The 26,092-nt window shown below is 42.4% G+C and overlaps 1 protein-coding gene across 2 annotated transcripts in view; it reads left to right on the top strand.

Annotated features, from left to right (window-relative positions):
• CAMK2A (calcium/calmodulin dependent protein kinase II alpha) overlaps positions 1-26,092 on the top strand; it is a 602,280-nt gene that overhangs the window by 186,068 nt on the left and 390,120 nt on the right. For both annotated transcript variants that reach the window (XM_078653588.1, XM_078653589.1), the window contains exon 3: positions 23,787-23,846. In XM_078653588.1, coding sequence (XP_078509714.1) covers positions 23,787-23,846 — 60 coding nt within the window. The remainder of the gene's footprint in view (positions 1-23,786; positions 23,847-26,092) is intronic.

Raw genomic sequence — 26,092 nt, 5'->3', positions numbered from 1 at the left:
ATTGTTGCATTAACTATGGCTGTTTTAGAACAGTATTCTAAGTAAGAATTTACTTCTAACTGAGGACCCTTATGGCTGGGAGGTCAGTACTCCGATTGTATAAACCAATGTCATTAATATTGGCCATAGATCCTGTATGAGGAAGAAATTTGCCCTGGGAAGCTTCAATATCAGTGTGAGCCCTGGACCCCAGCAGGGTAGATTTATAGTAAAAAGAAGGGCTTCAAGTTGGGGTAAGTCACTAACAGCGATCCCTGATCCCCTACAGAATGAGTAATTATCTGAAGTTGTAACAATAGATCCTATGCAAATTTCCTTATGGGGTTCATGAGTATTTCAATTGGAAGGAGGTGACAAAGACCCAGGCTGCTGGTTTGGTTAAACCTTGCTACTTGTTGTTAATAGAGCAGTAATTCCTGGGCCATCGTTTGCATTGCTCTTAGGCTTCTGTAAACATGCGGGAGTGGAGAGGGCATAGTCAACTGTTCCAGCTGCCATCCAGATGCCAATGGTTAATCTTTGTATATGGGTGTGCTCTGGACAAAAAGAATCGCATTTCAAGTTTTGAAGGTCTATTGGTGCTTTTTCAAATTTTGTGTTTTTCTATCTTAACTTTAATTCATTTCCATTTTGCACATTTAGGCCAGCAGATTCTTCTGGCTTTGGTACCGTTTCCTCCTTGTATAGTTGTTCCCCATACCTTAAGGGTGTAAGAGCTGTTGTGATGGTCTTTCTATGATTTTTCATTTGTGAGATTTCGAAGCTCTTGTACAGCCCTTGTTTATGAGGTTGTCTCCTTTTTTGAGGTTGTAGGGGCCAACTTATATATTAGGGTAAAGTACAGTTTCCAAAGCTGTCGTTGAGTGGTTGGTCTATGTAATCAGAAGCTACTGGTGCCCTCTGAACTTACTTTGAAGCTGGTTCTTGATCCAACCGTTGTGTAGTTGAACTCATGTTGTTAGAGTTCGATTTTACTGCAGTAAATGTTACTCTTCTTATTGCTTTTTTGCCATCATCTGCTAATAACTTCTGGGTCCTCCGCAAGCTTATTAACTAATTTTGATCAGTTTCGTATCTCGTTGCAGAATATTGTACTCTTAAGCAATTCTTTCACCACACACTCCATTGCAAGCATACGCGAGTCAATACTTGTGAAATTTGATGATATTTCGGTCTTGCCAGATGGACTATTTAATGCTATGGCTACTAATACCTCAGCGTCATAATTCTTATGCACAGATGCTCCAGTTATAATTTTGTGCTTTGTCAGCGCAAAATCGTTCTCAATTGAAAAGGACCACTCTCACTGCTACAAGGGTATGTGAAAGATGTTGCCTCTTGCTTGGAGATGTTTGACTCCAGCTCAAACTTTCACTCCTGCTCGGAAGGTGAAATGGTGACTATTAATAATTTCGTTGAGGGTTTCGCCTGTCCCTGCTTTCATTTCCTTAATAAACTTGCCTCAGAGGAAGCTCTTAGGGGAGGTGAATTGGGCTCTGAGGCTCTTTCTTTGTAGACACTTTCTTTGTGTGCAGAGCAATAAACACACTACCTGGTCTGTCGGACAGCTGCTCAATAGTAGCTGTGGTCACGAAATAATTAGTAATTTTATTTTGTGGCAGCTGCAATGGTCCAGTATGGGCTAGTGTTTGTTCATGAGCGCTTGACTCTGCCACAACTTGTAGCCTCTTGGTGCTTCCCTTTCTTTGGCCTTGTCCGACTTTGCACCAGCTCTCCAGGCAGCTTAGACTCTGCTGGAAAACAAACAGGAAAATATGCCGGAGAGGTTGGAGAAGTAGGAGTAGGCCTATTCAACCTGATGTAATGTTCCAGGCAGAACTTATCCAACATCACAGGCCAACTAGGATATTTTTGCTGTGAGAAGATGGCTTGTGTAGCGCATGTAGAAGCTTCTTCTGTGACACTCATAGGTAGCCTTGGGTGGAAGACTTCGGCCCATCACGGGGGCTGTTCTATCCTCAAGGACACCCCCGGTAGGCATATTTATGTTGGTGAACATTGTTTCAAGTCCTGCAATTCCATATTTGGCCTCCTGCTTCTGGCTACTCTTGGCATTATTTCAGAAGCTATTTTCAACTGTGTCTGGGCCACATTCGCTGGTGTAGGACCCTTCGGACCTTTTGGATCTTGAATCCCAGGGGCACGAGCACCCACGAACACCAGCACATTGATGAGGCAGTATAAGGACCTACCAGGCCTCTGCCCTACCACAGTGACACCAAGTTCACAAATATTCCAACTAGTCAAACATGCCACAGCTTCCACTTAGTCAAAAGATTAGCCAAGAATTGTTCAAGAGGCAAAAATAACCATCATATAGCAGAAGCTGTGCCATCAACACTCACTGAAGTCAACTAAGACTACTGGTGCTGTTGTTGATGTCTCAGTTGATCACAGGCTGCCTACAAGCTGCACTTGGAACTCCAGCCGACCAAACCTTTGCAAACCCAGTCCATTCCCAGCCCCTTACCAGCCAACTCCTGCTGCACTATATCTGCTCTCTGCCCCATCCCTACCTGACCACAACAGCCCAAACTCTATTGACAGTCTTTAGGGGCCAACTACCCCTACTGTTACCTCCAGCAAATCCCATACAATGGGTTTGCGAAGAGGTTTTTCAAAGGCCACCCCCTTTCTCCACCACTTTGCAAATGCGCCTCCTGCCACACTACTAGTTTGGGGATGAAGTCCCCTTGGCTCTTGAGGGCCTTTGGGGGCTAACTAGCCCTCCTGTTACCTCTAGTAAGACCCACATAGGTTGATTGATGACAGGTCATCAGAGGCCATGCCCCCTTTCTCCACCACTCAGCAAACACACCTCTGGCACATAACCTGTTGGGGGGAATGTCCACTTAAGTACTGAGGCCCTCAGGAAGCAAGGGAACCTCATCCCCCGCCAGCAGCTCGCTGGGAGGCGCGTTTGCAGAGTGGTGGAGAAAGGAGGCGAGGCCCTTGACCACCTCTCAACAATCTCACTGTATGGGGTTTACTGGAGGTACAGGAGGTCTTGTTAGCCCGCAAGGGCGCTCAGCAGTGAAGGGGACTTCATCCCTCAACTCGGAGTGCGCCAGTAGCCGTGTTTGCAGAGTTGGAGTGAAAGGGCCTGGGGCCTCTGGTGAGTTGCCGGCGTACTTTTTTTGGGGGGGGGGGGAAGGGGGCTGCGTAGCCCTCCTTCCCTGGACCATTTTGTCCCCGGGGACCTCATACCCCGGGGCCTGCCCCTTTTTTCATTTTTAAATAACTCAATAGCCTGCACCACAGGCTAGGCGTGACAGTTTCATTAAAACAAATAGTGCTACTTCATCCCCACATGGCTCGCCCTCAGCACAAAAGAGACTACTGAAATCAAACACAGACAAATGCCAGAATTTACTACAACAGATGGTGGGAGGAACACTAGCAGTAGATGCCTTCACACAACACCACAACAGACCGTACTTAGAAAAGGTCCTGTCACTAGCACGAGCACAGTTAATGGAAAAGGGCGACCAAGCTCACAATGCTTTTGTCCAAAGAGAAAAGGCCACAGGCCCAGATACTACAGGTGTAGTTCCACCACTACTTTCACAGTATGACTGGGATATAGCGAGGCTCAGCTTCACAGACTTGGACCTGCAAACATACAAAGAGGAAGACATGAAAGACAGACATGCGTTAGAAAAACGGCCACAGTGGAAGCAGCTGGTGAACACATTTGCAATGTTGGAAGTAGTCCAGACCCTCACCCCTCACACGGGAACACCAGCACCATCAACGGCTGCCCCACCAGCATTAATAATTCCCCTTCGAGAAATACCACCTCCACCAGGTAGTAAAGATTACAAATTAGCATATGTCCATGTCCCTTGGTCTAGACAAGACATTATGTGCTTTACTAAAGACTTCCCCAAGCTCAGAGAAGAACCAAGGAAATGGTACGCTGAGCTAGACAGGATGGCAGTTTTGGGAGGACTGTTCTGGAGAGATGTTGACACTTTATTTAATATAATAGTTCCAAAGGATCTTTGGGAAGATTGTAAAAGGAAAGTGGAGTGGCCAAAAGGGGAGCCAGAAAGTGGGAAGGGAGGACCACCAGGAGATGAAGTTGATAAGAAATACAGAGAAGTAGTGAATTACCTAAAAGAGAAAATACCAGAAGACAAGGTAGGTTGGAACAAGCTCACACATACCAAACAAGAAAAAGATGAGAGTGTGAACTCCTATTTTGATCGCCTTCTGCAAGTCTATTAGCAGAACAGCGGGCTAAAAAATCCAATGAGAGAAGCCATGCCAGCCTTTGTCACCACTTTTGTCCAAGGCCTGAGACCGCCTATTAAAACACACCTACAAACATCGTTTGTTTGCTGGCAACAAGAACCCAAAGAAAAGGTGCTGGCAGCAGCATGATACTGCTCTGATTATCAGTCCAATGTACAGACAATGGAAGCAGAGAACATAAAGAAAGAAAAAGTCAGACTAATGGTAGCACAAGAAAGGTTCTACACAAGTCAGCAAGGAAGAGGGAGGGTCCGAGGTAGGGGGAAGGGTACAGGAAGACCACAGAATGGCAGGTCAGCTTCCCTACCGCCACCGGATACAGTTTGCTTCTACTGTAAGGACCCCAGCCACTGGAAAGCCAATAATAAAAAAGAAAAATGCTGAAGGCAGGCCCACACAGAATAGGGGACAGGACCAACAACAATACCAGCATAACACCCAGCGCCCAGAGTATAGAAATAATGAACAGCATGGATACATGTCTAATGACATGCCCCCAACACAGCAGGATTGGACAGGGAGGGGGGGACAGCAGGACAATGGCTTCCCACCTCTGCCCCAAGATTTATTCTAGGGATGCCTGAAAGTGGAAAACTGCTTAATTGCTCCAGCCATAGCAGTGGATCAATCAGGTCCGTATGTAGAGGGAACAGTTTTGGGCAAAATTGTACCCTTCTTGATAGACACAGGAGCTCAAAGATCAATGCTAAAGGCGTCAGTGACGCCTGAGGCACCACTTTCGGAAATACAGGTTACAGCAGTCGGAATGACAGGACAACCAATCGATGAATATCTCACACAGCTACTACAATTAAGGGTAGGCACCATAACTGAACCATCAGTTTATCCTCAGCAGATTCTGCCCAGTGAACTTGCTAGGTAGGGACTCGTTTTGTAAATTACAATGCACCATACACTGCTCACCAACAGGGGTCTTTCTAGAAAGGAGACTTAATGGTCAGATGTTACAAGCTTTCATGACCTGCACTGACCCCGCCATACCCTCTGAGCTGCACAACTGTGTGCCACCCCAAGTCTGGGCTACCAGCGCAAATGACTTAGGACAGGTGTTGAATTACCCGCCAGTACATATTAAATTGAAGCCAGGAGCCCCCCTCCCGAGAGTACCACAGTACAAAATTTCAAAGGAAGGGGAGGAGGGCACAGCACCAGTAATACAGGACCTCCTGAAGCAGGGAATAATAAGGGAGATACGCTCTAGCCAATGCAATACACCAATACTCCCTATCAAGAAAGCATCTAATGGCCCGGATTGGGCCCCCGTATACCGTTTTACACAAGATCTGAGGGAATTGAACAAAACAGTGATACCTTCCTTCCCAGTAGTTCCAAACCCAGCAACAATATTGTCCAATATCCCAGTCACAGCCACACACTTCACAGGGATGTATGACATTACAACGCATGCTTTTACATCGCATGCTTTTACAACGCATACCATTACAACGCATAGTGCTTTTAGGCGCTGGATAGTGAATTGTTTAATTTACTATTCCAACTCCAGTCCCCGTGGATAGTAGGGAAGGTGTTGGATAGTACATTAAACCCATTCCCTATCCTAGAGTGCCCCCCAGCGCAATGCGTTGTAATGGTTTGCGTTGTAAAAGTTGCGTTGTAAAGGCACTGCGTGGTAAAAGTTGCGTTGTAAAGGTTGTTTACCACTTCACAGTGCTGGATTTGAGCCCTGCCTTCTTTACCACCCCCTTGCACCCAGACTGCCAGTATATCTTTAGTTTTAGCTATAAAGGGAGGAGACTAACATGGGCAAGGCTCCCTCATGGCTTTACAGAATCACCCTACATCTTTACGAATGCACTAAATACTGATCTAGACTCCCTGGTACTGAAGGAAGGCTCAATTCTTATCCAGTATATAGATGATTTACTACTGGCCTCACCTTCAAGGGATGCTTGCGTACAGGACACTATTGCTGTCCTGTGCCACCTAGCAATGAAAGGTTACAAGGTTTCCCCCAAGAAATTACAGTTCTGCCTCACTGCTGTGACATATTTAGTCCACAAACTGGCCGAAGGGGCCAGGAGAAGTCCCCTGGCCGATTTTGGCCCCGTGAACATCATTCCCCAGGAGCCAGGCCTTTATTTATTTTTTTAAAGGCTGTGTGGCCCCCCTTTCTGGGTCATTTTCGGCCCGAGGTACCCCAACCCTGGGCTTGCACCTTTTAAAAAAAAAAAATTATTTATTTTAAAGGGTTGGGGCCCCCTCCCACGGCCAGTTTCGGCTCCTGGGATCCCCCATTCCCTGGGGCCAGGCCTTTTGTACATTTTGTTTTCAAAAGGGGGAGGGGGTTGTGCACTCCCCCAGGCTTTTCTGGACCGGGGGCCCCATCCCCCAGGACCAGGACTCTTTGTTGGGGATGGGGGGGGAGCATAAAGGCCCCCGCGGTCCCTGCCAGCTTTCTGCCTCCTGTGGAAGTTGACATTGCTTTTATACACTGGGAACTGCTGACATGCAGCTACCTGTGTGTAAAAGCAAAGTTTGCTCCACTTTGAGGTAGCAAGAGCATTTTGCTCTTGCTTGCTCAAAGCGGAGCACACTGTTTGCTCCCGCCAAGCCATAGCAAACCGCAATGTCCCGGGTGGGCACCCTGAGACACTGTTGGAGCCGGCCCTGGGGGGTCCCCAGGGCCATCTAGGCCTTCTTTGTTCAAATTTGCCCAAGGGAGATGGCGGTCCCTGTGTGGCCCCCCTTTCTGGGTCATTTTCGGCCCGAGGTACCCCAGCCAGCATTCATAATGAAAATAGCCCTGGGGAGGTGGCGGTCCCCAAGGCTTTGATTAGCCCTGGGAGGGGGGCCCTGAATGCCCCCCTCTTGTAATTAGCATATGCCCTCAGGACCAGGCCCACCCGGTGGTTATTTTAAAGCAAGCCCACCTTTTTATATTTTTTTCTTGTTTTTAATATTTTTGTGAATATTACTTTTGTTTTCAGTGCTGGAATACACAAATAAAGTTCATATCCCAGACCGACGCGCTTCGGCTTCTGCCTTCTACTGGGATTCGGTATATATAATATTTGCCTGCGCCAAGTATCTGCTGCTGATCCTTTCAAGGATATCACATCATTGATCTTTATTCAAATCTTTTAATTCTTACAGAATGACATTTTCTAGTGATATTAAATCCTTTCAATGCTTAGTGTACCCCTTTTGATCAAATTCTTATGTCAACACCTTCATCATGTCTTTTTTCTTTTGAACATAGTATTTTATGCAATGGTTTTCCAGCTCTTGGTACAAAAGGCATATGGCCCTGTGCTCTTGGCAAACTGCCAGCCCAGCTGGGCTTCATGCCAATGCATATTAATCCATAGTCCACCATTCTCCAGATCATCAAGCAGAGACATAATCAACAGTATGATCTTTCTGCCTGGGTGAAGGTTTTTATGTTTTAACTTTTGTTAGGAGTTCAATAGTTTACCCTCCCAGTTGAGGGAATAGCTGCAAATACCTTAGGAGTTGTCAGTACCTTTGGGGAGCCCTACTCATGCCCTTTTAACTGTTAACCTTATGTGTGGTGCCGGGCTTTCGTTAGGTCTAAGCTGAGTATGCTTACACCTGTTGTGGGTACGTTTTAGCTCTAGTAATTTTAGAAGTGCAGTTTGGGAATCTTAATGGGCTTTCTCTTTTGTGGATGGTACTCTTCTGTTCCTAATTCCCACTGGAGTCCTCCCTTAACCCCTGCCTACACCCTTAAACCCCTCCCATTTGAAGTAGTAAGTAGTCTCCATTTTCCAGTCTCACCCTTAGTCCCTCACACATTTGCTACTAAAACGTTGGCGCATGTGTGTGTGGTGATCTCCACATCGGGCACAGATCTCTCCACATCAAAGTTTGGAGGGGTGGAAGCAGAGACATGTGCAGGTAGGTTTGTGGAAATTATTTTGTAGTATGTGAGTAGTGCTGGTATACTACTATTAAATGTATTACAAAATGCAGTATGTGAGTACATCTCTATCTTCCTGGCCTCATAGTTTGTTTTAACATCATAATCCTGCAATTTCTTTTTTTAAATCCTGAGATCTCAAGATCCACAAACAAAAATAGTGAGACAAATAATCCTTGGATCGATAGGTGTGCTGCAGTTCTTAGAGACCAGCAGTGCCACCTTCTCAAGTACAGATTCCACTTATTTATTTTTGTGCACTATTTTTTTTTATTTTGAAACGGGATCATTGGTTGGATGATTCCCACTAAATCTCTACCCTTATGAATGCTCTGACTGCAGCGACACACGCACGATGAGGGTACACGCAGTCTTAGTTATGCATGACTAAATGTTGTACAGGGTAGTTTCAAGAACACAGAGGCATGGTGCAGGGTATGGTGGAATACCATAGTCTTCTGCACCTTGATCATCTTTAAAACTGTCATTGATCCCATAGTTTTACCTGGATGACTTTTGCCAATCCCCTAAATGTACCTCCCTGCACTTTTGAAATAGAAGGTCATTTTACCTTTACTGTTAATACATAACGTGGTGTTCATCATATCCAGTTTGCTTCTGTCCTGATGAAGACCGACTCATTTTCAACTGGGATTTGAAGATTAGCATTCTTCTCTTGGACAGGTCATGAATACTAACTAGTCCAGCTTCTACTTGACATACTGTCCAGCTGCCAAGTTCCACATCTTATTATGGCTCATTGTTAAACTGAGCACCTCCAGCCACTATTCTTGACTTTTCACCAAATACGTGCCAATTCAAAGATTTTCTGCAAATACGTTTGAATATTGATGATGTGATGCACGCCCTGTGAACCAAGGCCACTTTTTAATTTATTTGCATATGCAACTATATTTAAATACATTGTTTTCTAAATTAATTGAGTTGAATTGGGCATTTTATGTGATCCTCCAGCCATATCATAGTTTAGCTTAGAAATGATTCCTTGAGGATCCTCGTTTGTTTATTCAGTAGTTACCTGACCATTCCAGAACTGACTGCCTATAAGGAACACAGGGGGAAGGGAAAGGTCAAAGAATAGGGAGATGATATTGGAGGCTCAAGACTCACTGCACACAAGGGGACGACTCAGACTACAGGCAAAAAATGTCAGACATTAGGGTAGGTATCCTCCACATCAGACATACAAGTGAAGGGAAAATGTTAGCATTGCTGAACTAACGAACCGGACACTGGCGACCTGTAGCAATCATGATAAGGTTTGTACATTGTTCCCTGAAAATCCCCTCCAAGAATCTACAGAAACTTCTTAGTACTGATGGTAGTGTTCATTATGAAAATAATGTTTAAATGTGCTTTAAGGCCCCACGGTAGAAAATGTTCAAAGCTAATTGGCTTATGGTCCTTGGTAAGCATTAGTGTCATGAGTGGACCAACTTGTCCTCACCCTTAATGTCTGTAGTTCGACCCTTAATGTCTGTAGTTCTTAAAATTAGTTGCATGTGTCTGGTAGCACCCATTCCTGTACTGGTGGTAAAAAACCTGGAAGTATTGGTGGATGACAACTGCATTTTAACCCCTCAGATTTAAAAAAAGGCCTTAAGCACCTGCAATTGGCAGATCAATATCCTCAAAAAAGCCTTGACTTTTATTTCTATACCATATGCAAGTCATTACTACCTTGGTAAAACCACTCCTTGATTATGGCAGTTCTTGTTATCTGGTCCTACCCCTCAGTCTATCAGAAAGCTTCAGCACATTCAAAATGCTGCAGCCTGCTTGATTGCTAAATCTTTCATTGGTAATCACATATCCCCTGTACTAAATCATGTACACCGGCTACCATTGAAGTACAGTGCCCTGTTTATGTCGATGGTCATTGTAAACACGATGGTGCACCACAAATCTACTTAAACGTGGCTTGAAAGTATCATCTACACCCTCCTCATTCATATCTTCATTCCACGGGCAAGTTTTTACTCTTCACCCCTCGGATCAGGACAGTTTCTATTGGCAGTCGTGATTTCTCATACGCTGCCATAAAAGACTGGGATAAACTCCAGTTTGAACTAAGGGCCTGATTTATATTTCGGTTGAAGAGTTGCTCGGTCACAACAGTGTCGGATATCCCTTCAGCAGAAATGTAAATTCCATTATATCTTATGTGATTTGTATTATGATGGACGCGATATCCGTCACTGTTGTGACAGGGTAACCCATCTACTGATATATAAATCAGGCCCTAACATCCACCTATAAATCCATACTTTAAAAAAATCTTTTAAAACTCATCTTTTTAAGCGTGCATTTAATATTTAGTTACTTTGTTTAGCGTGTCTTGTCCTTTATAGTGCCAAGAAGCTTGTGTGTGTGCTTTATAAATCATAAATAGCAAGTAGTGTGTCTTCTATTTAAGCTTGGGCCTTGAGACATGTTTTAGTTTTTGCAATAGTCCTTTCAAATTAGAACTAGTGTAGTTTGGTGGAAAAGAGGTCCTTTTATTGGTCAAGTGTAACTAAATTACATCCCAAACCTTTTTTTTAAATATCACTGGAGGAGCTCGAGTCAGCACAGTGCTCTTGGTCTAACGTAGTGTGCTAAAGCTATACAATGAAGCAAAATCACAGTGCACGCCTTGTCTTCTTTTTCAACATATAGCTGTCTTCCCAGGCCTACAAGACTTATTGCACAGGTTGGCTAACCGCTGTACACAGTTCAGGCTCCATATTGAAAGAATATAAAATGTTTCTACTGTAATCACCACACAGATAATGTGCTTCAGAGCTTTCTTTGGTTTTGGCTGCATGGTTATTTATATATCTAGGCTCAATACACATAGCAGATATCCCCGACAGATGTGTTACAAATCTGCTGTGGGTTGGAACCCTGATGACAAGTTTAAATACTCATCCCTAATCTTTTCATTCTTATTCATTTAAACAACATGATTAGTGACCGGGTAGTTGCTAATTTTATTTCATTTTCAAAAATAAGGCTTTAAAATAGGACTTCAAACAAATGCGTAAGTATAACTATCAATACTTGTTGCTATACTCTAGCCATTTAGCTTTCTTAGCTTGGTGACACAGTTAAGTATTTTGTAACCAAGATGTGTCTCCTAGTTCGTAGGAACCACTTCTGGATTAACTTTCAGGTCTGACACGTAAATAACCAACATCTACGCAGTATAAATGTTTCATCCTCATACTGTTCAGTATTCACACATGCTGCCATGCAAAAGGGAATTCCCAATGTCTTTGTATAAGTTGAGTGTATGATCACCTCAGCAACTTGAATACAGGGTTTACATTTGGTTTGTTTGATGTGGAGTTGTATGACAAGTTTATCTTGAGGCACTGCACAAATGTAAAGATGATATTTTAGATACTTTGTTATATTGAATTTGCATATGAATTAAGAGTTTATAATATAGCATTGCAGAAAAAAGTTTGCTAGTGTTTGTCCACTTCTAATTTTTTCATGCGTTGTTGTTACTTAACCATATTGGTAACACATGTTACTCTTACCTGTAGATTTTTAAATAACTCATTTAAAGTGAGTGTTTTTGATTATATAAGCAAATCTTTTCTTCATTTTGCGTCCTAGATGGTAGAATATGAAACTTAAGTTTTGAACATTAATTATTTTTATTAATTTTATTATGAATGTGATAGCTGTGCTAGAGTATTTCTGTTATCTTTTCATGTCTGTACTATTTAATCCTCTTTAAAGTAGTTGGGCCAAGAAATATATGTCAGCTGCTGCTAAGTAATATTTATTCAAGGTATTGGAACCCAAGATATAGTCGACTCAGGGAAGAGATCAAGCAGTAGCATCTCCCACTGAATCTTCTTATTGTTGCTCTAGTAACTAAGAAATAACAGTAAGGGGAAGACAAGCCCCAATTGATGGACTCACCCTGTTCCATTTGCCATCCACATCTCTTCCAGCAACGGATTAGCCTCTTAAAGGAGGTGATAATGAAGTCTACCATCTTGGTGATACATCTGACTTAGTAATGTCTTTTTGTCATTACGCTTTCATAGAAATCCTCTCCCAGGAATATGATTTCAGAGCAAAAAAGACAGAAAAATCACACCCACAGACAACCATAGGCACAACTAAAACTTAATTTAGCAGGGAATTGTTGGAGACTCATTTGCAAAAGCAACAACTCCAAAATAGACTATGTAATGCTTAGTGTCATATCATGGTCATCAAAGTGTTTCAAGCCTCCCAGTACTCTTCGGCTACTGCACCACGGGCATTATTTTGAAACAATCAGTGAACAGAAGCCTGGGCTAATTCCTATTGCTGCTTGTATTAAATTGGGACCCAGTTTCTGAGTAAACTATAACATCACATGCAAACAAAGCATCAGTGAACAGTAGATTGCCATTTAGATTTTACAATCTAAGGACAGGGGTTCTTGGAGGAAATTGCATTTGGGTTTTTTCACAGGATGAGCAGTAAATTTCTGAGGAAAGTATTTCCTAACGTGGAGGGGAAATACCTGCAGTGAGAGGCCAGGCCACTCTGAAAGAATAAGGAGTTGGCTTTGTGTACATAGATCAAAATTAGCAAAAACTAACGGGAACCAAATCAGACGATATCAATTTGTACAACTAAACAATTGCACAACTAGTTCCATCGTTGTAGTTCTGGTTCTTTTGTCTCTGTTTGTTTAGTTTACAAGTGCTATTTAAATTCCTTTCGAATTTTATTATTTCACCAATCTTCGCTCTGAGACATCTAAACTTTAATCTGTTTTGACAAACTCATAATTTCCCCAAATATGAGGGTGTCTCCTGATCTTAGCAGGCTTGAAGGCTCTGTAAAAACACAGAATACTCTCTAGAGTCAGAGTTTACACCCAATTATGAACTTAGTGATGCCATGCCACATCATTAAAACAACCCTAGGCCAACAGAAGTTGTGTGAATGCAAACAGTTTCTGATGGCATCTATTCTCACAAATGCACTTGCCCAGGTCTCAGTCATTCTTAACCAAGCCCTCTAACGCCAAAATCGTCATGAATAAATCTGTAATTGGAAATCAGTTTAAGTTGTGCCAGCCCTCCTAACTCAGCTTTGAGTGTCTTATAACGCTTTAATGTTCCAGCCTCCAAAAGCTGGCAAAAGCATAACAAGTATTTTTCCTTCAAAGAACCTCCCATATTTTTCAAGAGTTTGAGGCCAATAACAAGGTTATTTGTAATAGGAAAGAGTAGAATAAGCAACCAATATTTGCTATGTTGGTAATATGAGCCAGATTTTGGCAACAATCCATCAGAATTTGAGAACCAAGTCTAATGAAGGCACTCTCAGCCAATACTCAAGATAAGACCTCCAAGTTGGAAGCCAAAGAAAATGTGAGAATCCTGAAGATAAGACCCCCCCCCAGTATTACATTATTATAATTTAACACGGCCAAACTTTATTTCAAACTTTGCAAGTCCAACTCCCTAATAATTTGAGAGTTCTCAGTATCTTCAAGCCTATACAGTATCTGTTATCCCTTATCAAAACTAGGGAACAGAACAAAAAAACTGTTGTATGTAATTCAAATGGTTCCAAACGATATCTGATAGCTTTTGTTTTGCACCAATCTTCCTTCATGGAGAAAAAAAGGATAGACTCAAAGTACAATTTCACCCAGAGCTCTCCTCCTTTAAATGTAAATAATTGAAATGAGCTATATATTCGTAACTCTTCTACTAGTAGCTGTTTCGAAATAAAGTGTCAACACCAAATTCTAAAATAAAACTAATTCTCAGGATTGCTCTTTGAGAGTGAAGTTTGTTCATCTGAATGATACACAGCCAGCTGATGCTCAAGTAATGTCTGAAACATAAAATCTAAGCACAGATAATTATGCCCATCCTTAGCAATGGAAATGTATGCAGGAGTTTGGTTCTCAAGCCAACAAGACAGTTGTGCATTTATTAAACATGTAACACCTCCCTCCTGGCACAATTGATAATATTAAAAAAACAGTCTGTTCTTGCCACTGCAGGTGTAACCTTGAGAAACATTCACCAAGACTGGAATGAGAACATCGTATCTCAGTCCCTAGTCTTCTTATGTCATCAGTAGCTAAACTCTGCAAAGTGCCATTTTAATTGAAAGTCAGTACAATGCACTACCCCACGATTGATGCAAGACGGAGTTGGTTTAGTTTAATAATTTTGTCTGATGCGCTCACCAAGCGGTACCTATAAATAGCCAAATATAGGAAATCTCACGACCAACTGCCCAGTAATAAACATACATGCTGAATGAGACACACAATTCTTGTAGCTCTTTCTTAAATATTGCCAAAGGCTAACTTTGTCAGGGATGGCCAGAGGAAAGTTCATTTGACCACGTCAAAATTCCTTCCCTACATTTACTGCTAAATGTGGGCTGCCATATTGATTAGTAAGACAATGTTGGAATCTGCTCATAAAGATGCCTGCTTTGTGCACACCCTTGTAGATCAATGTGCAAGAGGAATGGAGTGACCTTGTTGTTGACTTATCAGTATATTGCAGCACCCTTCAGAATTTTGTGAGATCATTGTCGTATTTTACGATTAAAGTTAATATTTGCTCCTTCCAGGACTGTGGCGTAGTTTTACATAAAAAGCATGTCAAACTGCTCAAAAAAGCTCTGTAGCCGGAGCTGTATAGATTTCTGTGTAGCGTTCATCTAGGTCTAATGAGTTTTAGAAACATTCAAAAGTTCCTCTTTTAAAATTACTTAATCTATTGCCTACGGAAATGGAAGCACATGTATTATGCAAATATTCAATCATAATCTACCTCCACTTCTTTTAGATTGTAGTTATCTATGACTAAATGATGGTATCAAAATCTATCAAATTTGGTACTCCATTTTAGTCAGGTTGGCTTTTGTTAGCCCATTTAAATCTATTCCACAATATTTCCCAGATTATAAAGGGTATCTATAAGTATTTCTTGTATGTGTTAATTTATTCTCATAAACTGATATTTAAGAACTCTTATTGCATCCATATTGCACTTGTCTATATGGGACAACACCCGGTGGCCGTCCGCCCTTGGGAATCCACCCGCCCCTACAGACCACACATGAAACCTCAGCATCATCCTTGACTCCTCCCTCTCCATGATATGCCAGATCAATGCCTTCATGTCCACTAGCTTCAACTGCCTGTTCATCCCCCATAAGACCTTCAAATGGATCCCCCAGACTGCAGAAGGACTGTCACCCACGCACTCATAACCAGCAGACTGGACTATGGCAATGCCCTATATACCGGAATAAATAGAACTCTTCTACACAAACTCCAAACCATCCAGAATACCGCAGCCAAACTCGTCCTCGGGACACCACGTCACGAACACATGACTCAACACCTACGAGACCTCCACTGGCTCCCCGTCGAGAAGAGGATCACCTTCAAACTCCTCACACACACTTACAAATCCCTCAACAACATCGGACCCAAATACCTCAACGAGCGAGTATTCTTCCACGTACCCAAGAGAAACCTCCGCTCCGCCGATCTCGCTCTGGCAGAGGTCCCCCGCATCCGCAGAAACAGAACAGGTGCGAGAGCCTTCTCCCACATCGCAACCAAGACCTGGAACGAGCTCCCTATGAACAGACGCTACCGGACCCTGCACACGTTCAGGAAGGAGCTCAAGACCTGGCTCTTTGACGGATCCGGAGCTGCTCCCCCCCAGCGCCTTGAGACCCTCATGGATGAGTAGCACGCTTTATAAACCCCTGATCGATTGATATATCCAGAATCTGGTATTGTCTTCCTTGCTCATACAATAGTGCACCCACCTTCTCCTTTCTTGTTTTATTTATTTTGCCTGTTAATCCGCTAGTCTAAACCTGTGCTGTGTATTTGTATTCCAATTTACAAACAGAAATACAGTGTCTTTTATCCTGTGAAATAACTTGTAATTGCTCAAAATAAAAATTTTCATTTAAGAAACATTTTACCACTAAATGCATCCTTACATCAATTGTTTGAGCTGAAAATAGTGCAAAAAAGACAAGTGCCATGAACATCAGCCTTTTGTGTTCTGGTTGTACACATTGTTCCCATGCTCTAGTGCTATAACTTTACGATAAACGGGGGTTAAGTGATATGGCATAGGAATATGTAACAGGTAAAACATGAAATTGATGAAATTATGCCAATTAAACTGGTGTAATTTAAAGTTCAGCCTTGCCTAGTTGTAAGGGTGCCATGGGCTCTAATGCAAGTAAGAAAAATGGTTCTTTCACCCCTAGTTGGGAAGTAAAATGCAAACATAATTACAGTGTTGATTATCCTTCATACCCCTCGGTTCCAGTGTCACTGCATCTGCTGCACTATTGAGACTACACCCTAGGATCCACATATTGTGTTTGTAAGAGAAGTTTGCACTGCTGTCACCTGCAGTTTGCTTGTTTCATGCGGAAAAAAACTTTCTTTGTTTCATGTATTGTTGTACCAGTTCTTTGTGTGAGGGAAGCTTGCACTGCAAGTGCTGGCGCTGTTGATGTTATGTGTGTGATTGAAGCGTACCGTGCTACTGCAGGCTGAACCTCTACAGCATCAAAGTGTGCAAGTGAATTAATTTCCTGCTTGAGTGTTTGATGGTGAAACGTGGGCTATTGCTGGTATAAAACATGTGTTCTATGTGTAAGGGAAGCTTGCATTTCTTCTGTCTGTTCTATATCTGTTCTCTTTCATAGTTAATGTCCACGGTTGTTGTCTGTGCTGCACCTGTCCTTTATGTGATTGTTAGTGTAGTTTGACTCATGCTCTCTGCACCATACCATCTCTGGTACTCTGGCACTTTTGATGATCCTCCCAGTGCTGAGCCTGTGCTGTTCATGATGGAAGCAGGCAGTGCTGCTAGCGTGTTCTAAGCAGGCAGTGCTGGCAGCATGTCCTCTCACTTCTGTGTGTGAAGGAGGCTTGCACTGATGCTGCACGTGTCCACATCCTTACTGCTTGTGTTGTACCTGAGCTTGTGTGCTAGAGAAGACAGCTGTGCTGCCGCCCAGGCTGTTCATGTGCTGTACATGAGGGATGCTCGCCCTGGTGATTTCTGTGTTCTACCTGTTCTGTGTGTGATGAAGCTTGCACTGCTCTGCCTGCTCACCACTACGTTTGTATCACACTGTGGGACAGAAGAGCTCCTCTCTTGATCCTTTCTCATCTCAGCTCTTATGCAGGGCAAGGATATTCCCTCCCTCCACCATCCACCCCAGTCACTCGAGGGGGTGTGGATTAAAACCGATCACGTGTGACACATTAGCGCGAAAACACACAGCGTCTTCAAAAAACAGAAGTGGCTTAATTGGGTGAAATCAGGTTTGAAAAGAGAATCATTATCATATCTAACGCTTCTTGAGAGCTGAATTTGCTTAATGGGCTTCTGCACTAAATTACCAGCTCTAACATTCAAAGAGAATGAGGGTCTTCTGAGGGGAGCCTGTTTGCTTGGGGGGGGGGGAGGGAAGGGGGGTGGGAGGCTGTCAGGAAGCAGACCCAATGTACAACTAGGAGAATATTGTTCTCTCATTTGTGAGAAGCCTTCAAAAACCACTGCTCTTTATGTGCTCTTTACAGTTCAGTTTCACTCCCGTTCTTGCTAACTCTGGCCCAGTTGAGATGTGGTCTTAAGGAAGAGTCATCTGGAATAGGAAATTCAAACTAGATTGTACGGCATGGTTGTATGACGGAACCCCGTAAGCATTTACCCCGCACGCCTTTACAACGCAGTTAGTACCCCGTGTGCGACGTTACAATGTATTTTACGACTTGCTTTAGGGGGCGCTGGACTTCAGAATAGTATAAATTACTATTCCAACTCCAGTTTACGCAACTGTAGGGAAGGTGTTGGACTTACAAAAATCCAACACAAGTCCAACAATTTACCCCCTAATGACTTGCCTGGTAAAGTAACTCATGGGTACGTCGAATGCAGGGTCCTAACCTCGTTGTGAAGGCTGGTCGTTGTAAAGACTGCCGGATAAATGATGTTTCCGTACTGCATCTACTTAATGTGTGATCTGGTGTAGGTGTCTTCTATCACAACTGTGTTTAGTTGCTTTTGCAGAGCTTTCAACATCTTGCAGCATTGTTTGAATGTCAGTCAGGGGATGTCTGGACTGAAAAGTGGAACTTTAAAGGTCTGACCTCTTTCTCACTCTCCTCTCCTCTTTAGAGCCTATGTGGGAAGCATTTGGTGTTGTGGGCCAGTGACCAGAGTGGTGCTTTTATCATGTCTTGGGGCGCAGTGCTTAATGGTGTGATGGAGGAAATAATGTGAGAGATACGTGCGCCCAGATTATGATTATAATTAGCTGGCAGTTATAATGTATTTATGTTGGTTACCATTTCTATTGTAGGTATCTATTATGCTTCTAAAACGTTTAACAGATGTTGATGATTCCTCCTAGTCTGTTAGGCAAAACTTGTTTTATGCCCAAAAATCTGATGTACGCAATGTCAAAATTCTTTTTTTTATCGTTCGGAATTTATTGTCAGAAGCTTTCTCAAGGAAGTTAGATGAGCTTGTTGTTTTGAAGTCAGATACAGTAAGTTAGATTTTCAGGACTTAGTGGTTGATTTACAGGTTGACAGATACAAGACTTCTGCCATAAAAGCACTGATGCCTATGCAAAGTGTGCATTGAAGTCTAAGCACTCTAAATAGTGTAGATAGGGTATTCATTGCTATTTGGTTAATGTATCTCACTTGCCAAACACTTTTTTTTTTATTATTCTTTTTTATTTAACACAGCAATCAAATTCATAATACATAAATATTTGCCAAAGCGGGAAAAGACAAAACTTCATTTATACGGGGTGTAGGAAGTGAGGCCAACGATCAAAAAATGTATAACAGTGCAAAATAAATGCAACCCATGATAGTAATGATTACAAATACACCAGGACCTAATCATTCCACTGAAATCTTGTCCAAATCTTCTCAAGTTTCTTAACTGAACACCAGCCCCTAAATTTAGCAACTGCTTGTTCACACTCATATATTTGTCGTAGAGATAGATACCCACCACTCACTAGCTTTAGGTGGATACGGATCAATCCAAGCACAGCCAATACATAATCTGACACAAACAAATATAATTTTAACTAGGGCACTAAGATGTCTATCCAGACTCCCTTTATACCCCAAAATCAGGTCTTTTTTTTCCAGTCGGAGATCGCACCCCAGCTGAGCTGTCAAGGCTGGAATCACTTCACCCCAGTAAGTTTTGAGCTTAGGATTCTCAACAAACATATGGGATAAATCGGCAGCTAAAAGATGGCACTTCGGACAGAATACCTTCTCCAAAGCTTCTGTCCGTGTCCACTTAAAAATACGACTGGGTGTGTAATATATCATAGAAATAGTTTTAAATTTCTGTAACTTGAGATTGATTGATACCACTGATTGATCTATTGCCTGTAACTCCTCCTGAATCTCTGTGACAGATACTTCCTTTTCCAGGAGTTGTGTCCACTTTGAAGCCGTTACCAGACTATCATCTGAGACATCCAAAAGTAGTTTCTGGTCAAAAAAGCTAATAGTTACTGTATTAGATGAGGAGTATGAATAAGTAAGAATTTCAGGTGGATCATAATCAACAATCAAGTTAGAGCCACAGGTTAAGTAATCCTTTACTTGAAGATACTTAAAAAAGGAATTATGTGTAGGCCCATACTCTTCGAACAATGAGGTGAAGGTCCTAAACCCTTTAGAATCATACAATTGCCCGAGCTTATATAACCCCTTTTGTAGCCACGTCTTTATGGCCAAATCATGAAAGATATCTGGAAATAGGGGATTAAACCATAAAGGCATATGCACATGTAAAATAGGCTGCGAGTACCTAAGGCTGCTCTCACGCCAAAACATCATTTCTACAGGGTGTAGGAAAAAAGGACAGTGCTCAAAAAATTAATAACAATGCCATATAAATACAACCCATAATAGTAATGATGACAAATAGAACAGGACCTAATCATTCCAATGAAATCTAGTCCAAATCTTCTCAAATTTCTGAACGGAACGTCAGCCCCTAACTTTAGCAACTGCTCATTCACACTCATATATTTGTCGTAGAGATGCCCACCTCTCACTAGCCTTAGGTGGATACGGATCAATCCAAGCACAGGCAATACATAATCGGGCACAAACAAATATAATTGTAACTAGGGCGCTGAGATGTCTATACAGACCCTCTTTATACCTCAAAAGCAGGTGTTTTTTTCCAGTCGGAGATTGCACCCAAGCCGAGCTGTAAAGGTTAGAATTACTTCACCACACTAAGGGCCCTATTAGGATGGCGGACGGACCTGCATCCGTCCGCCACCCCAGAGGTGGAGGGACCGTCCGCAGGGGCAGCGGTGGTCCCTCCTTGCAAATTAGGATGTGACCGCCACCCTGGCGGTCACATCCTGTATGTTTAACATTGCGGCGGGGGCTGCTTGAAGCAGCACCCGCCGAAATGTTAAAAATGAAAGCAGTGCCTTTGCATGCACAAAGCGGCAGGCACCGCGCGGTGCCTGCCGCTTCGTGCACGCAAAGGCAGGGGGGTACCATAGGTACCCCCCATGTGCACCCCCCACACCCCCTTCACCCCTGGGGGCCCCGCAACGGGCCCCCAAAGAAAAGTCCATATGCCATTCCACGGCGGAAATGCAGCCGTGGAAAGGCATAGGACCGCCAACATCCTAATATGCCTGGTGGTGTCTGATAGACACCGCCAGCCATGTTAGAGCTTTTCCGCCGCGGTCGGAAGGCGACCGCGGCGGAAAATCTGCGGACGGAAAAAATATCCCCCAGCCATCCTAATCTGGCGGTGGGTCTTTTTCCAGTCCGCAGTGGATAATCCGCATCCTCCGGGCCGGCGGTGGCTTCCGCCGGCCCGGAGGATGCGGATTATCCGCTATCATAATCGGCCCCTAAATTTGAGTTTAGGACGCTCAACAAACATATGGGATAAATCAGCAGCTAAAAGATGGCACTTCGGACAGAAAACCTTCTCTGAGGCTTGGGTCCGTGTCCACTTAAAAATACGAAGGTGTGTAATATGTCACAAATATAGTTTTAAATTGCTGTAATTTGAGATTGACTGATACCACCAATTGATCTATTGCCTCTAATACCTTCTGAATCTCCGTGACAGATACTTCAGTTTCCAAGAGTTCTGTCCACTTTGAAGCCGTTACCAGACTATCATCCGATACGTCCGAAAGTAGTTTCTGGTTAAAAAAGCTAAAAGTTACTGTATTAGATCAGGAGTATAGATAAGTAAGAATTTCAGGTAGATCATAATCAGCAATCAAGTTACAGCCACGGGTTAAGTAATTCCTTACTTGAAGATACTTAAAAAAGGAATTATGTGCAAGCCCATACTCTTCCTGCAATGAGGTGAAGGTCCTAAACCCTTTCAAATCATACAATTGCCCAAGCTTATATAACCCCTTTTGTAGGCACGTCTTTATGACCAAGTCATGAAAGATATCCGGAAATAGAGGATTAAACCTTAAAGTGGTATGCATGTGTAATATAGGCAGCGAGTACCTAAGGCTGATCTCCCGCCAAATCCAAACTACATCTCTAACTACCTTAAACCTAACGCTTTTGAAGTAATTAGGGTCCGTCATTTAGTGGAGTGAATATCTGATATCTGGACCAAGTGCTAGTTGATATCGATGCATAGTTATGCCAGCCTCAATTCCTTTCAGAAGCCACTGTATCCTACCAGCAAACGCAGCTCCAAAGTATAATTTGAGGTCTAATAGGTTAAAGCCCCCTTGCCTATACTGAAGTTTAAAAAACTTGCTGTCACCTCTTGCCCTCCTATAGTTCCAGAGAGAACTTCTGTTTATACCTTCAAGCGTTTTAAAAAAAGAATCAGGGACATGAAGTGGTATAGCACAAAGTATACAAATGTTGGTAATATATTCATCATGATGACATTACACTGCCCCAAGCTGCTGAGAGGAAATCAATGCCAAGTCTGTAATTTCATAGCTACAGTTTTCAGCAGAAGCTTGTAGTTAAGTGGAATAATCTCTTCCACAAGTCCACTTAAACGAACACCCAAATAAGTAGCCACCTTGACAACCATTGGAGACTGAATACATGCTTTAATGTTCAGTATAATCTCTGTTTTGGACAAATTAAACGTATATCCAGGGAAGGAGCCAAATGATTCTGCTTCCCTTGATATACTCTGCAGCAATGCTAACGGATTGATGGCAAATATTGTGATGTCATTTGCGTAAGCCGGGACTGTTAACTCTACTTTGTTCATCTTTACTGATTGTATAATATGATTACCTAAAAAATGTCAGATATATGGTTCGATATATAACGCAAATAATATAGGGGATAACGGGCATCACTGACGTGTGCCTCTGCATCTAAAAAATTGAGAAGAAGGGATTCCCCCGACGATAACCTTAGCTATAGGATTTTTGTAAAGCTTCTGAATCATTGTAATATACCGGGTACCAAGTCCAAATATTGCCAGTGTTTCCCATAGTGTTTCCCAATTAACCAGGTTGAAGGTTTTTCGGCATCTAGCTTTATCATGCTGATTTGTTTTTTCAAATTCCCTGCCACATCGAATGCTATTATGGCTGTGTTAATATGAGCGACTGGATCTCTACCAGGAACAAAACCATGTTGTATAGATACCAAATTATGTAGACAAGGAGCCAATCGCATCAGCAAGATTTTAGAGTAAACCTTGGTATCCGCATTTATCAATGATATTGGTCAGTATGAACCTATTTCCTCTGGTGTTTTGTCTTTTTTAAGGAACATTACCAAGTTTGTTGAAGCCCAAGAAGCTGGAGCATCCCCACCATTTACCGTATGACTACACAAGTTGTTGAATTCTGATATTAAAAAGTCTTTAAACACCTTATAGAATTTGAGTGGTATCGCACTATCCCCAGCAATCTTACCAACCACAATATTATTAATAGCCTCATACAATCTCAAACCACAGCTACTGAGGCAGACCCTTTATTAATGCAGAGAAATTCTCTTAATAGCCCTCTAACATAAGATTGATACTCTGTATCAAATAGTAGATGTTGTGGAAAAGTAAATTGATGGTGATTCGTACCCCGCTCCTTTTTACCCAGGACAGTTAGCAAAATGGGATTATGATCTGAGGTAATTTTTGGGCAAACCTCCATCTGACCAGCAATGTCAAAATCCAAATAAGTATTTGCAGATTGTGACTCCATGGAATAGTCCTGCTTTGCATTCGGGAATTACCCTGTGTTCTTTTAATTTAGCTTTTAGTGTCTTTTGGACAATCAGCATATTGTTTAGAATGACACGTGATAATGTGCACACAAAAAGTATGTCTTAAATTAATGGTATATTCCAACCATGTAGGCTATTCTTAAATGTATTGGCCCATAGGGTAAAGGAAACACATACTGGCTCTAGCCACTGTTCAAAATGTAATGTTGAATATTTTCATGAATAAATAGTTTTTTTTCTTGCAATAACAAATAAATGACTTTTGTTCTAATGAAGAATGCTCTTGGATTTCAGATCATCAGAAGCTTGACAGAGAGGCGAGGATCTGCCGCCTTCTGAAGCACTCGAATATAGGTAAGTCTGATGACATCACTAAAGCAAGACATAATCCAGGCTGGATCCTGGCAAGAGTGTGGGGCCAAAGAGAGGAGTGTGCGCTTGGCCACAATGAATGAAAAATAGTCAAGAAGGTGTCATGTGAAGGGTTTACATTAAGAAGTTGATGTAGGAATAAGTAATGCATGGCTGAAGGAAGCCAGTGATATTTTATGATTGTTTGCAAGAAAGATTCAGTGACCCCAATGGTGCCGGAAGAATTAAAGAACAACCTAGGAAGAAGCAAAGGGATCAAGAGTGTGCATAATGTATGTGTAGTAATCCAAATTTCAATGCTGAGACAGAGTGCTTTGAAGCACCTAGTTATTGTAGCTAGGAGGAGGAAATGCCTGCAGTTCTTACCTGTCTGTAGACCCCACCCTGTCAGTAGAAGACAGCTACTTTTGCCATCACTTGTTTAAGGATCATCAAATCCTTTGTTTGGAAGGGGGGAGCCTGGGAAGAGGAGTGTAGATTCCACCCCCACCTCTCCGTGTGTGATGTTTGAGAAAGACATGGGGCTTCTGTTCATTAATTTAACCTAATTTAAGTGGAGAAAAGGGTCTCGGCTGAGGTAACTAGTAGTGTTAAAATATAGGAATTAAAAGTGTAGTGTAAAAAGAAGATGACACTGGACTTGCATGATATCCTTCATGGTGCAGAGAGATCTGAGGGGTAGAATAAATCAGAATTATGTATGGATACATAATGGAGGGAAGAGAAAATTCACAGCACTATTAGTGTGATCTCACCGGCCACTCTTCCCTGCTCCCTTTCCGAAGGAAACTTATTACAATATTGTTTTCAGGTGCTCTTGTTTAAGGCAAAAGCTGACATTGCCCAGGATTAGAGAACTACGAAGAGAGAAAAAGTAACCAAAATGAAAAAAGGACCAACTTTAAAAATTACAAAAATCTCTTTATATAGGCTCACAAGAATTTTTTTTAAAAGGCGGCACTTCTTGTTCATTTATGCACCTGTGATCCGGACGTCCATCCTCTTTAGTACCAGAACTACTTCCACCTCCAAGCGATTCTGAAATGAACATGAAGACACAGCCTTTCTGATGACACTACTGTCTCATTTCATTAAAGGTTTCCTATTATAAATGATCATGAACTGTCCCTCAGACCTTAAACCGTCTGTGCAGCTAGCTTTACACTATACAAATAGCTTTATTAGTGTTATATACATACATGTCCTGCCCATGCCTACACATTCGGCATTTACCTCATATATTGATATCTAATGCATAGCATTGCACATAAATCAATCAATTTCCACACTATAGTCTCCAAAAAGAGTTATTGGCAGTCTTTTGCACAGAAGAGTCTAGCGTAGTCTCTTTTGGTGGACGCACCACTCTTGGGATATGAATGGAGAATGGACTGAAGCTGTTGGTGAGCTGATTGTAATGAAAGCTTCAGCAGTGTGTTATGTTTGCTGGAAGACCCTCTATTTCCTTATGAAACTCACTCCTATATTTATGTTCATGCTGTTGGGCACGGAAATCTTGGATTAGGGTTTTCTTTGGTAGAATACAAGACGAGCGTTATGGGTATGGAGGAGAGTTTGAGGAATATATTTCCACGTTTGGAGTGGTGGGTATGGTCTGCCTTTTCAGTAGACTAACTATGCCAGGCTCTGGGGAAATGCAGATGGTATCTTGTCATACAAGTGTCATAAGATTGCCAAGGAGCAGGGAAGCGGAGGACATTGAAACTGGTGTTTGGATGTAACCTATGCAGATATCAACTACATACCGATCTATTGGGAAAAGGAACAGCAGCTGTAGAATAATTACCAAAGTTATATTTTTGTGACGTAGTGCTCGGCCCTAGTCTGTAGTAATTATCTAAGTGTTCTTAGTTTTGGCAAAATAATGGAGTCACATAGAAAAAAGATAATCAACTCGGCCCAGAATTCTAGAATTTGTCGGTTAGATACACTTAGACCTACAGTTTCCTGCTTTTTCTAACAGTAACTTACCCACTCGGCTGCTTCTCATTCAGTACGTCCAAGAATAAAATGTCCATGAGCTTATTTTCATCGCTTATTTTCAGCACCTCACAGTGCAGGTTTGGTATCACCTGCAATTCTGTCGCAGAGCGTGCTGCACAACATGTGGCGTTCATGACCAGGTCGGTGTGCGATGGCTGCCCATGCCTACCACCAAGCGTGGAAGGGTATACTCAGATGTGAGTCCCTTGCTCATTGCACCATCA

Source organism: Lissotriton helveticus, chromosome 7 (assembly GCF_964261635.1).
Source record: "Lissotriton helveticus chromosome 7, aLisHel1.1, whole genome shotgun sequence".
NCBI lineage: Eukaryota > Metazoa > Chordata > Amphibia > Caudata > Salamandridae > Lissotriton > Lissotriton helveticus.
This window is presented reverse-complemented; position numbering and strand designations above follow the sequence as displayed.